General features: G+C 41.7%; 1 protein-coding gene across 7 annotated transcripts in view; it reads right to left on the reverse strand.

Moving 5' to 3' along the window:
• Positions 1–14,534, reverse strand: part of LOC308386423 (uncharacterized protein) — a 99,606-nt gene that overhangs the window by 63,646 nt on the left and 21,426 nt on the right. For 5 of the 7 annotated variants that reach the window (XM_080865936.1, XM_080865933.1, XM_080865930.1 and 2 more), the window contains one exon: positions 13,434–14,030. In XM_080865936.1, the coding sequence (XP_080722062.1) occupies positions 13,434–14,030 (597 nt within the window). Of the gene's footprint in view, positions 1–8,655; positions 9,481–10,032; positions 10,630–13,433; positions 14,031–14,534 lie in introns of those variants that run through there. The other 2 variants (XM_080865935.1, XM_080865934.1) reach the window with 2 other exon arrangements.

Below are 14,534 nucleotides of genomic sequence, written 5' to 3' on the forward strand. Positions count from 1 at the left end.
TGCCTGGATTGAGCGAAACATAACTATAAATCTGCTTGTAGAACAGTTTGATCACTTTGCAAAATTTGTTTCCAAATCCAAAAAGTTCTAAAGATCTAAATTAAAAATTATGGTCTATTGAATCAAATGCTTTAAAAAAAACAGTCAATAAATAATATTAAACTTTCTGAATTAATAACGGATCGGTAGTCAATCATATCTAATATTAATCTTATGCTATTATGAATCTGCCTTCCTTTAATAAACGCTGATTGGCACTCATCAATTAATTTGTTTAAGATGCTCTTAATCCTATTTGCATATACTAAGGCTAATAATTTGTAATCATTACATAAAAGTGTTATGGGTCTCCAATTGTGTAGCACTTGTAAATTTTTGTTTGGTTTGGGCAATAAGGTTATTAATCCTGTTTTCATTGTTGGGGATAGTTCTTCATTTTTTAAACAATCCAAAAAGCCATTAAATAACAAATCTTTCATCTCTAGACTATAGAAATAAAATTTATTTTTTCCCCCATGCTCAATCCACTTGGCTTTAGGCCTTAATCAACTACACCTTATCTAGCTGGTGTTACAAAGATTGTAAGTGTTCTGACTCGTCTGCAGTCATACAAGGCTTACCACATAATACAGTGGGGCAAAAAAGTATGAATTCACATGGTAGGATTTGTAAAGAACTTATTCGTAAATTAGGGTGGAAAATAAGTATTTGGTCACCTCAAACAAGGAAAATCTCTGGCTCTCACAGACCTGTAACGTCTTCTGTAAGAAGCTTTTCTGTCCCCCACTCGTTACCTGTATGAATGGCACCTGTTTGAACTCATCATCTGTATAAAAGACACCTGTCCACAGCCTCAAACAGTCAGACTCCAAACTCCGCCATGGCCAAGAACAAAGAGCTTTCGAAGGACACCAGGAAAAGTATTGTAGACCTGCACCAGACTGGGAAGAGTGAATCTACAATAGGCAAGCAGCTTGGTGTGAAAAAATCAACTGTGGGAGCAATCATCAGAAAATGGAAGACATACAAGACCACTGATAATCTCCCTCGATCTGGGGCTCCACGCAAGATCTCATCCCGTGGGGTCAAAATGATCATGAGAACGGTGAGCAAAGATCCCAGAACCACACGGGGGGACCTGGTGAATGACCTGCAGAGAGCTGGGACCAAAGTAACAAAGGTCACCATCAGTAACACACTACAACGGCAGGGAATCAAATCCCGCAGTGCCAGACGTGTTCCGCTGCTGAAGCCAGTGCATGTCCAGGCCCGTCTGAAGTTTGCCAGAGAGCACATGGATGATACAGCAGAGGATTGGGAGAATGTCATGTGGTCAGATGAAACCAAAGTAGAACTTTTTGGTATAAACTCAACTCGTCGTGTTTGGAGGAAGATGAATACTGAGTTGTATCCCAAGAACACCATACCTACTGTGAAGCATGGGGGTGGAAACATCATGCTATGGGGCTGTTTTTCTGCCAAGGGGACAGGACGACTGATCCGTGTTAAGGACAGAATGAATGGGGCCGTGTATCGTGAGATTTTGAGCCAAAACCTCCTTCCATCAGTGAGAACTTTGAAGATGAAACGAGGCTGGGTCTTCCAACATGACAATGATCCAAAACACACCGCCCGGGCAACAAAGGAGTGGCTCCGTAAGAAGCATTTGAAAGTCCTGGAGTGGCCTAGCCAGTCTCCAGACCTCAACCCCATAGAAAATCTGTGGCGGGAGTTGAAAGTCCGTGTTGCAAACATCACTGCTCTCGAGAAGATCTGCATGGAGGAATGGGCCAAAATACCAGCTACTGTGTGTGCAAACCTGGTAAAGACCTATAGTAAACGTTTGACCTCTGTTATTGCCAACAAAGGTTATGTTACAAAGTATTGGGTTGTATTTTTGTTATTGACCAAATACTTATTTTCCACCCTGATTTACGAATAAATTCTTTACAAATCCTACCATGTGGATTCATGGATTTTTTTTTTTTCACATTCTGTCTCTCACAGTTGAAGTGTACCTCTGGTGCAAATTACTGACCTCTGTCATCATTTTAGGTGGGGGAACTTGCACAATCGGTGGCTGACTAAATACTTTTTTGCCCCACTGTATGTATGTATGTATGTATATATATGTGTATGTATATATATGTACCGTATTTTCACGACCATAAGGCGCACTTAAAAGTCTTAGATTTTCTTCAAAAAGTACGGCGCACCCTATAGCGCAGTGCGCCCTGTGTGTTGTAATGAGGACGTAGTAGAGAACACCATGAGAACGCTAAAGGGTGAAGTGTGGCCGAGTTGGAGGAAAGACTCGAGCGGTGGATCATCGAGCAAAGAACGAGCAGGAGAAGCGTTTCGACGGTCACCATTCGGCTAAAAGCAGTTTCACTTTCACTTTTTATGAAATGGTGCCATTTTTCCATCCGGACCAGGACTACGGTAGCGCAGCAACTTCCAGCGGATTATAAGGAAAAGCTGGCCATCTTCCGCTCCTATTGCAGCAAACACATCCAGCCCAGCCACATCACTAACATGGACGAGGTCCCGCTCACTTTTGACATCCCAGTGAGTCACACTGTGGAGAAGAAGGGGACCAGCACGGTAGCGATACGCACAACGGGGTATGAAAAGTCTTCTTTTACTGTTGTGCTTGGCACAAAGAGTGGAAGGCAGCGCCGGGCGAGTTACGCCACAATTTGCGAATGGATTGTAGATGCTTGGGCTAACATGTCTGCTGGCACTGTTGTTCGAGCTTTCGCAAAAGCCGGCATCATTTCCGAGGAGCCGCACGGCACGGAAAGTGACTCTGACAGTGAAGAAAGTGAACCTGGAATGTTTGATGGAGATTTAGCGCAGCTGTTCAATTCAGACACAGAGGATGAGGACTTCGATGGGTTTGATTGATGATAAAAATGTGAGTACCAAACTTTGTTTTGCTCCTGCTTTATTTTTAAATACGCACACTTGTATGCTTGTGTGTTGTTGATGATGATGATTACTGGTAATAAAAATGTGAGTACCGAACTCAGGTTTGCTCCCGCTTTATTTTTAAATACGCATACGGTACTTGTATGCGCCCTATGATCCAGTGCGCCTTATGTGTGTGTTAAATACAGTAACGGCACACATAACTGAGACTGCACCTTTTAGCACAGTGCGTCTTATGGTCGTGAAAATACGGTATATATATATATATATATATATATATATATACATATACACTGAACAAAAATATAAACGCAACACTTTTGTTTTTGCTCCCATTCCCCATGGGATGGACGTAGAGACCTAAAATTCATTCTAGATACACAATATAACCATCCCTCCCAAACAGTGGTTCACAAATCAGTCCAAATGTGTGGTAGTGGGCACATCTGCTATATTGAGATAATCCATCCCACCTCACAGGTGTGCCACATCAGGATGCTGATCTGACATCATGAGTAGTGCACAGGTGTACCTCAGACTGCCCACAACAAAAGGCCACCCTGGAATGTGCAGTTTTTTGCGCTATTGGGGGTCTGGGGACCCAGAACCGGTCAGTATCTGGTGTGACCACCATTTGCCTCATGCAGTGCAACACATCGTCGCATGGAGTCTATCAGATTGTCAATTGTGGCCTGTGGAATGTTGGTCCACTCCACTTCAATGGCTGTGCGAGGTTGTTGGATATTCGTGGGAACTGGTACACGCTGTCGTATACGCCGGTCAAGCACATCCCGAACATGCTCAATGGGTGACATGTCCGGTGAGTATGCTGGCCATGCAAGAACTGGGACATTCTCAGCTGCCATCTGCCCTGAACAATGTGAACCATGATTCATCCGTGAAGCGCACACCTCTCCAACGTGCCAGACGCCATCGGATGTGAGCATTTGCCCACACAAGTCTGTTACGGCGACGAGCTGGAGTCAGGTCAAGACCCCGATGAGGACGACGGGCATGCAGTTGAGCGTCCCTGAGACGGTTTCTGACAGTTTGTGCAGAAATTGTTTGGTTGTGCAAACCAATTGTTCCAGCAGCTGTCTGGGTGGCTGGTCTCAGACGATCTTGGAGGTGAACCTGCTGGATGTGGAGGTCCTGGGCTGGTGTGGTTACATGAGGTCTGCGGTTGTGAGGCCGGTTGGATGTGCTGCCATATTCTCTGAAACGCCTGTGGAGACGGCTTATGGTTGAGAAATGAACATTCAATGCACGGGCGACAGATCTGGTTGACATTCCTGCTGTCAGCATGCCAATTGCACACTCCCTCATTGCTTGTGGCATCTGTGGCATTTTGCTGTGAGACAAAACTGCACATTCCAGGGTGGCCTTTTGTTGTGGGCAGTCTGAGGTACACCTGTGCACTACTCATGATGTCAGATCAGCATCCTGATGTGGCACACCTGTGAGGTGGGATGGATTATCTCAATATGGCAGATGTGCCCACTACCACACATTTGGACTGATTTGTGACCACTGTTTGGGAGGGATGGTTATATTGTGTATCTGGGATGAATTTTAGGTCTCTACGTCCATCCTGTGGGGAATGGGAGCAAAAACAAAAGTGTTGCGTTTATATTTTTTGTTCAGTGTATATATATGTGTGTATATATAATCACTGACTTTCAGCTTGTTGTGTTTGTGGATATATGACTGACTTTACTTATTAAACATTCGCACATAAATAAGTGACGTCATATTCAGTACTTTTGACAGTTCACTCTTCGGCCGCTCCATCTTATTAGAGAAATTCCACATACATAAATGTAAATTTCAAAACTCAACCCCATCATTTAATTTGTTTTTGATTGAAATTGAATATTACTTAAACTCTCTTAAATTAACTTCCAATAAAAAAGGTTTATCACTGATTGAAATTCATTCAGAAATGTTTAACGAATGAGCTGTCACAACTTTCAAGTACAAAGTTGTTATGAAGTCTGTCACATATCCCCCCCTTTTTTTCTTTTCTATCCTTTATTTATTTATCCTTCTTATTTCATTGTACTGTATATTGTTACTCTTATTTGCCTTGTATGTCTACTGTACAAACTGAACTGGAATGCCTGACTGTTTGCTTTATGATTTCAATAAAGTTTGGAAATAAATAAGAAACCTCTTCGGCCACTCCCTTCTGCCGTATTTTGCGGCACACTTCTCCACACCCACCGCCGCGCTATGAATTGTGGGATATATGGGACCACGAAGCGTGCACCGGACCACGCTTGATATTTGGGGAAATCGACGGCGCATTTGGAGTATGCATTTGAAGTACACTTCAAATTGGGACAGCCGTCGTCGCGTGGCGGTGACATAACCGCACTTAAAATGCGTACTTCAAGCGTGCAGTCTCTTAATTGGGACACAGCCTATGTCCTCTGCCTCAGCCATTTTTCTTGTTTCCCTGTCCTTATCACCACTAGAGGGTTGTATTTCATTTTATGTACTGGTTATGGCAGAGGTAGGTACAGGGTTATTTAAGGTCAAGGGTAATTCTGTCCAGGTGTTGCTGATGAGAAGGGGCAAACCATTTCCTACTGTGCTTAGTCCAGTTACTTGTTGTCTGTGTTTAAATAGAAATTTAAATGGATGTTGCAAAGGAAATAAAAGTCCCCTTAGGCCCCCTCCTTGATTCAGAGTCTTTCCCTTGTCATGTAAATGGTCTCCTTGACTCTGGTCTCAAACAGGCGTTCCTCCCTGTCCAGGATGTGTACCTGTGTTCCTGGAGGACAGGCGGGTCCACGGACCAGTCCACAGCTGAACACCGTACTTGGGTTCAACTTCCAGTGAAACTGAGGCCACAGCTCAGGACAATAGAAGATTGAAAAATGCTGCCTGGTCTAATGGGTCTCAATCTCTGCAACGTTCGGCTTTCAGAATTTGTCTTAAACAGCATAAAAGCATGGATCCATCCCACCTTGTATCAGAAAAACGTTGATGAACTCTGAGCAAATGAAACCACAACTTTAAAAAAATGAATTCACAAAATTAATTGTTTCGACATCTTAAACACAAAATCATAAGTTTTAATACCTACAGCAAGTTTAAGAAAAAATAAAAGATTTTAAAGATCTTTCAAACTTTTTTCTCAAATGTAAAACAGCAGATGGAACTTACATGCGTCTTTTATGGAATTGTCTAAAAATATCTAAATTCTGGCTCTGCATCAACAAGGAAATGAACTTGATACTAAACTGTAAGATCTGTAAAGATCCGGGTCAATTCTTACCACAGTTGCTGCCTCTGAATAAAAATCTGGACAAAAGAGATCCACATTATTAAATAAGCTTACGTTTAATGTCAGGAGATGTGTTATTGAACTGGATTACGGAGCAGCCCCGCTACTGTAACTCAAGTGTTACAAGGAAATTTTTCATAACTTTCAGGTCAGATTTTAAATAAGCTGCAGGAACCCTCTTCAGTGTGAGTGGAGAGCAGCCAAGTCTCCTCCTCTGATAAACCTCCATCTGTGCCACTGAAAACAGTTCATCTGACTGACTGTAAACATGTTTCCATTTGTCACTTCAGCCTTTACTCTGAAATACAGGAAATGAAATCACAGCTCAAAATTCTTCATCCAACTGCTGGAACAAAGCGAACCACTCGACATGAACACTGAAGCAGAACAGTTTAGAAAGCTTAAAATGAGACTAGAGAACCATTTTCATTCATAGTTGCCTCATCAGATCTTTACAGGAGATTCACTCTGAACTCTGTGGAGCCTGATCTCAAGGGTTTTGAGTCTGACCCTGAAACCAGAAGAGGATCTTTCTGTCTCTTTAGATTCACTGTGATCCAGTGATGGGAGTGATTTCAGCCCTGAGTGATCACGCTGATGTTTGCACAGAGCAGACAATGAGGTGAATGTTTGGGCACATTGGTAACAGTGAAACAGTTTATTAGTAACGTGGGATCGTTTGTGTTCGGAGTATGAACTGAGATTCCTGAAGCTCTTGTCACACTGGTCACAGCTGTAGTTTCCTTCCATGTGTGCACGTTCATGATAGTTACGATTAGCTGATTGTGAGAAGCTTTTGTCACAGTATCTGCACTTGTATGGTTTCTCTCCTGTGTGGACTTGTGTGTTTTAAGCCCACTTGCAGTAATGAAAGATGACCCACACTGATCACAGATGTGCTTTTTTGTCCCACTGTGAATGAGTTCATGTCGTTTTAATCCACTTGATGTGGTGAAGCTTCTCCCACATTCTTTGCAGTATTTCAGTTCTTCTCCAGTGTGTCTACGTTGATGTCTTTTTAAGGTGTATTGGTGCCCCTCAGGGGTGTGTTCTGAGCCCTCTGCTATACACCCTCTTCACCCATGACTGTATTTCCTCCTGCGCGTCCAATCTCATTGTTAAGTTTGCCGATGACACCACAGTGCTCGGACTTATATCCAACAACGATGAGACAAACTACAGGACAGAGGTGCAACAACTAGAGTCATGGTGCCACGACAATAACTTGGTCTTAAACACCAAAAAGACCAAGGAGATCATTGTAGATTTCCGGAGGAAGGGTCATAACAACCATCTGCCTCTCTTCATTGGCAGTGAGGCGGTGGAGAGGGTGAGCAGTTTTAAATTCTTGGGGGTAACTGTGACCGAGGACCTGTCCTGGGGCAACCATATCACCTTAGTTGCACGGAAGGCCCAACAGCGCCTCTACTACCTGAGGAGACTACGGAGCGCACACATTCCCAGATCTCTGATGTTGAACTTCTACAACTGTGCCATCAGCAGCGTCCTGACGCATGGATTTCTAGTGTGGCTCCCCAGCTGCACCAAGGCCAACCAGCAAGCACTCCAGCGGGTGGTGAAAGAAGCTGGCAGAATTATTGGAACAATTCTGCCAGAGATTAGTAATATCTTCCCCACTCGCTGTCTGAAGGTGCACAGTATCCTGCGGGACCAACATCACCCTGCGCGCCACCTTTTCCACCTGCTGCCCTCAGGGAGAAGGTACAGGTCTATACAGGCCAGAACATCCAGACTGGCCAACAGCCTGTATCCACAGGCTGTGAGGCTCCTGAATTCTGCCCCCCTCCCCTCTCTGCCCCCCTCTCACGGACAATAACCATATCCAACTTCTTAATAGCACTGAACTGGTTTGCATTGGTGCATTATATCTTTATTCTCTCTTCCCCCCCCCCCCTCCCCTTCTTTCTTAAATAGACAACCATCATATCTCACAGTACAATAATATTGAACGGGTTGCATTGTTGCATTTTGTCATGTTTCTCAGTTCTTTGTCTGAATGTCCTATGAACATTACCTGTCTTGTTCTCATGTTGTTGCTAAGGATTGTCTCATTGCACTGAAGTTACACTGGGTTAAATATTTACACTTGGGTTTTAACCCTTTAAGACCTACCATAGAACCAAGTCCGCCAGAGCTTATATTATATTTTTACATGCTGTGGAGCCATTTTTGGGAGCATTTCAAGTTGCTATATATCAATACAACCATTATAGCCCAGATTTTAATAATATGTATTCATTAAGTGCATAGTAATTACATAAATTGCAAAAAAAGTGCAATAAACTACAAAAAAATTGAAAATCGTTTTTGATTTTTTAACATATATTTGTAGTTAGAGAAATTTAAGAGGCTTATCCCTCAAAACTGTAAATACAAAAAAGTTGCACAAAATAGTTTCCCACCACAGGAAATTTATTTTGAGTGTCTTCATAGTTTTATTTTTGAAATACACCAATTTTTATACACTGCAGGAAAAACGAAAATAAATATTATAGTGCAAATTTGCAAAAAAGCAGCATATGCATCAAAATAAACTATTTCCAGCAGTGCAATATGAGTCCTAAGCATCCCAGAAACGACACAGAAAGTCATAAAGTCAAAGATAACTTTTAAAAAGAGCAGTATAGGCCCTGAGGCCCTGATCGCAAAAAAGACTACATTTCCGCGAAAATGACGTCACTTCCGGTTTCGGCCAGGTAATGGCGGAAATGCAAAAGTTCGCGCTGACGTCTATTCCAACGTAGGAAGTGTTTTGAACAGCTGATCAGACCGGCAAAGCGTGTTTCTGGAATATTATGTTTTTGTTCCTGCAAGCGCTTTTTATGCAGTTTTTGCTAAGCTTTATGTGGAAGGAAACCGTGACCTAGGACAAGCTGATGGCACAATATGTAAGTACAACTCCTCCGGTTTCATATGCAAAAAAAATTTTTGCGCTAGCTTACGTGGTTGCAGAGCTACTGGGATTTAAAAATAGTTACGCATAACAGAGCGTTCCCGCTCCGATCGGCTCTAAAGGGTTAAGGGTTTTTTTTTGTTTTTTTTTTTGTTTTTTTTTTACGGGTGTACGGAAGCCCCAAACGCAAATTCATTGTTCTTTGACAATGACAATAAATAAATACTTGACTACTTGACTTGACTTGACTGCAATTTTTTCCACAAAGGTCACAACGAAAGTCTTTCCCACCACCACAGTGATGACAGGGTTGAGAACTGGATCCATCTGTGTCGCTCTGCTTCTAAACAAAGACACAAAGACAGTGTAAGTCAGTCCTTCAACACTTTTATCCTGAACATCGCCTGAAATAAAGAGCAAATAAAAAACAAACAAAAATCATAACTGAAATGAAAATCTGAATAATCACTCAGAGCTGCTTTTTCATGTAGTAGAATTGACGAAACATCAGAATCAGTGAGCTGCAAGCCTTCAGCCCCGACCGTGTCCGTGCTGTCGGGTGAGAAAGGCGACATCTCACTGATTCTGATCTGCGGGTCGGCGCTTTGTGTTTACGTCTTTGTGCAGAATCCGTGTACCTGCTCTCATTTACTGTTTGGTGGTTGTCAAAATTTTGTGAGGTTTCACCTGAGATTCGGGCATGTCGAGCAAAATAAAATTATATTAAAAAAATCGATTCAGAATTTTAATGAATTGATGTCACGTTATCCAAGCCAGAATTGATTTTAATCAGTAAATTAATTATCAAAACCCACCCCTAGCTGAGACAGTTTAATGAGCATAATTGTTCCAAACAGTCAGGCTAAAATGACAAGTTAAAAATATAAATACATACCTCACAGTAACTGCACTTGGAGAGTCTCTTTCTGGTGTGGATCTGTTTGTGTACTCTCGGGTAATGTGGAGCTTTAAAAGCCTTCTCACACAGGTCACATTTATAAGGTCTCTCCTCAGTGTGGGTAAACATGTGGCGTTGGAACTGTTTGTTGGTTATAAACTGTTTGCCACATTGATCACAGCAGTACACATCATGTCTGGTGTGAATGCGTAGGTGTGTATTTCGGTTCCCTAACCGGCTGAAGGTTTTCCCACAGATGTCACAGCTGTATGCCTTAATTCCAGAGTGGGTAACTAGATGACTCTGTAGGTGGCCACTTTGAGCAAAAGCTCTTCCACACTGATCACAGCTGTACGCTTTAACTCCACTGTGGATGAGTTGGTGGTTTTTTAGGGAACCCTTCCTGGAAAAAGACTTTCCACACAAGTCACAGCTGAACGGTCTCTCTCCAGTGTGGATGACCTGATGACGTTTCAGGTGACACTTGGAAATAAAACCCTTCCCACACTCATCACAGGTGTATGTTTTCTCTCCCTTTCTTCTGGGAGGTTTGTCGGCCTCCTGAGAGCGCTGACTTCTCGCTCCATGTTGGTCCTGCAGTGACAGAGATACAAACAGAGGCAGTGAGTGAAATGCAGTCGTGGAACAAACTCAACCTTCAAACTCCCTCCATTAACACTAGTTTTAAACCTGAAGGTGGAGTGTGGCACCAAACACCTTAAAGGTCTCTTATCCCCACCTGCTGGTAGTTCTGACACATTACATTCAACCTGGTCTTAAAAATAATTTATGACTGTTCAAACACTCTAAAATAATCTTTTCCTTATTTTCCTTACTTTTACTCCCCACAGAAAAAAAGACTTTCTACTCATTATATTTTCAAAATAGACTTTTTACTTTTGGTTTCAAACTCAAACTGATTTGAGCCTGAAAATTAACACATGAAAGACAATCCTGATTGTGTACTAATCACCAGGGTATGAAACATAAAAAGAGATGAAAGAGGCAAAACTGTGAGTCATAGTCAGGAGTTAAAGTGAGACGTTGTTCTTCTTTCTTTTTTGCACAGCACCTGAACAAACAGGTAATTTAAAATGCAGCGTTTCTATCAACAAACATCAGCAAACACACAAACTGTTTGTGTGCAGTTTGTCTCACAGTGTGTTGCTGGCTAAAGGTCCAGCTGCTGCACATCACAGGGAGAGAAAAGAAAGAGAGCTAACTTCACTCAGAGATGGAGAAAGATAAGACACACAGGACAGGAGAGGAAGAAGAGAGGTTAGATTTAAAGGGAAGGACTGCTCAGTGGGATTTGATCAACTGGAGATTAAAGCTTACATGTAAGTCCTCATGTGTTGAAATCAGATATTGGGTCTGTACTAGAGATGGCACGATACCACTTTGTTATGTCCGATACCGATATCATAAATTTGGATATCTGTCGATATGAATCTGATATAGTGACAGGGGATTTCTTTAAATCACCCTGTAATTCTTCAGCTAAGACACCTGAGTTAGAAAACACAAAGACTGCAGTCGTATTTACACGCGTGGGTAGTCACTTCTGAGATCTGCGATCTGCCTGCGTGGTACATTTATACATGTCTGTGTGTGTGTGTGTGTGTGTGTGTGTGTGTGTGTACAAAAATAACAACGTCACTCAGAGCAACAGAATCAGCACATACACACTTAAGATTATAGTTTCACTTCTGTAAAAAACATGCTCTGCAAACCTGCAGTTTCCTGTCTACACTTTGTACAGAGTGTACTAAAAGCAACGGGTTCTTTCCCTTTTCTACATTTGTACTCAAAAAACAGGAAATGGTTCAGTAGCTGGATAAATTCATCACAAGGTTATTGGGTGAAAAGTCACATAGACGTTTAGCACATTTCATGAAGCTGATCAAATTATATGAAAACAAACATCTCTTGACATATAGTGTGTTTTTAATCAATAAAGCTGTTTTTTTAAATATCTTGCTGCTTTTTGTATAAGTTCATGCTCAAGTAAAAACAACAACAAAAAAACAAAAAAAAAAAACTAAAGCTATTCTGTTATACCTGTATGCAAAAAATACACTGCACCCAAAATATTTCATAGTTCAGCAATACTGACCAATCTAATGAATGTAAACCTACTCCATCCTCCCTATTCTGGTATTTTAAAGAGTAAGCAACCTAACTAATAGGGCTCTAAAACTCCCAGCAAAAAAAACCAAAAAAAATGGGAACCACCCACCCTCCACCTCATGATACTTGCAAGGAAATCAATTATTTTTCAAGAACATTTAAATAGATTCAACATCTTCAACAGATTTGCAGACTGCACAGATGGTATCTTCCCAAAGGAAAAAGTACTATAGCTTACTAGGGTATATTAGACTTAACAGTTACTATATACAGTAATGAACTTCTATACATTTTACATCAGATTAAAACTTTGGGTGTAAGCTTCGTATAATTATTTATTAAAAGCTAGACATTTTAAATGAGAATATGAAAGAAAAATATGTCTTTGTGCCCCCTTTTCCCTGTTAATGCCCTATCGGCCCCCCTGGCTAAACTTTGCTAGATCAGCCCCTGCACAGTTACCAGCGTCAGCTACGTAGAAAAAGATCCTGGTGTGGAACGTAAATAAATTCTAACAACAGCTTATCAAGCTTAAACGTGCTGCAGTTGTTCAGCCGCTGGTTTCCTCTTTCTGGTGCGAAGTGGGCCAAAAACAAACAAGAGAGACGGACTCGCGACAGAAAAGCCGATCAGCTGATCATTAAGCAGTTTCATGATTGAAGTAGCAGCAGGAGAGGGAGAGAGAGAGAAGAGGCAGTCGCTCCATATATCGGTTGTTAAGCTTAACGCAGGAATGCTTTACAAACATTCAGAGATGAACTTACACACTTGCTTTACTTCTCTCGGGGATAACTTCCTCGGAGATGAAATGCCGGATTGGTAGCAAGGCTCCAAATGCTCAAACAGACTGCAGACAGGTCCCGCACGCCACAACCACTTTATCACGTGATGCATACTGCTGCCACGTGCTACGGTTATGAGCCGAGTTACGCCATGTCGCAAGTTTTGTGAAGTGCTTTTTTGATATTTAATGGATCAGATTACATTTTTTATTTCTCTCCGATATCCGATCCAGTAATTTACGTCAGTATAAGACAGATACCGATACATAATATCGGATTGGTCCATCTCTAGTCTGTACATATGATTTTATGTCTTTTTTTCAGATTATGAAACTTGCTGCAAAACAATCTGAGGCAGATTAACTGTGCCGCCTCAGATGCAGCCTTTTCATGCAGTAGAATTGTTAACATGCTAACACAGTTTAATGAGCAGAGTTGTTCCAAACAGTCAGGCTAAAATGACAAGATAAAAACATAAATACATACCTCACAGTAACTGCGCTTCGAGAGTCTCTTTCTGGTGTGGATCTGTTGGTGTCGTCTCAGGTAACGTGGAGCTTTAAAAGTCTTCTCACACAGGTCACATTTATGAGGTCTCTCCTCAGTGTGGGTAAACATGTGTTGTTGTAACTGCTGGTTTCTTGTAAAGTGTTTACCACACTGATCACAGCAGTACACATCATGTCCGGTGTGAATGCGTAGGTGTGTATTTCTGCTCACAATCAGGCTGAAAGTTTTTCCACAGATGTCACAGCTGTATGCTTTAATTCCAGAGTGGGTAACTAGATGAGCCTTTAAGTTGCTACTGTCAGTAAAAGCTCTGCCACACTGATCACAGGTGTACGCTTTAACTCCACTGTGGATGACTTGGTGTCTCTTTAGGGAATCCTTCCTGGGAAAAGTCTTTCCACACAAGTCACAGCTGTACGCTTTAACTCCAGTGTGGATGACCTGATGCTGCTTCAGTTTATCCTTCACAGTAAAATCCTTCCCACAATCGTCACAGGTGTGTTTTTTCTCTCCCTTTCTTCTGTGAGGTTTGTCGGCCTCCTGAGAGCGCTGACTTCTCGCTCCATGTTGGTCCTGCAGTGACAGAGATACAAACAGAGGCAGTGAGTGAAATGCAGTCGTGGAACAAACTCAACCTTCAAACTCCCTCCATTAACACTAGTTTTAAACCTGAAGGTGGAGTGTGGCACCAAACACCTTAAAGGTCTCTTATCCCCACCTGCTGGTAGTTCTAACACATTACATCCAACCTGGTTTTAAAATAATTCATGACTGTTCAAACACTCTAAAATATTTTTGACTTTTTTTTTTTACTTTTACTCCTCAAACAAAAAGGACTTTCTACTCATTACATTTTCAAAACAGTCTTTTTTACTTTTGGTTTGAGAAATTTGAGGGGAGTTATTTCATCACTAAGGGCATCAAACATCAAACTGATTTGAGCCTGAAAAGTAACACATGAAAGACAATCCTGATCGTGTACTAATCACCAGGGTATGAAACAGAAAAAGAGATGAAAGAGGCAAAACTGTGAGTCATAGTCAGGAGTTAAAGTGAGACGTTGTTCTTCTTTCTTTT

This window comes from Rhamphochromis sp. 'chilingali', assembly GCF_963969265.1.
Source record: "Rhamphochromis sp. 'chilingali' genome assembly, chromosome: 18".
Taxonomy (NCBI): domain Eukaryota; kingdom Metazoa; phylum Chordata; class Actinopteri; order Cichliformes; family Cichlidae; genus Rhamphochromis; species Rhamphochromis sp. 'chilingali'.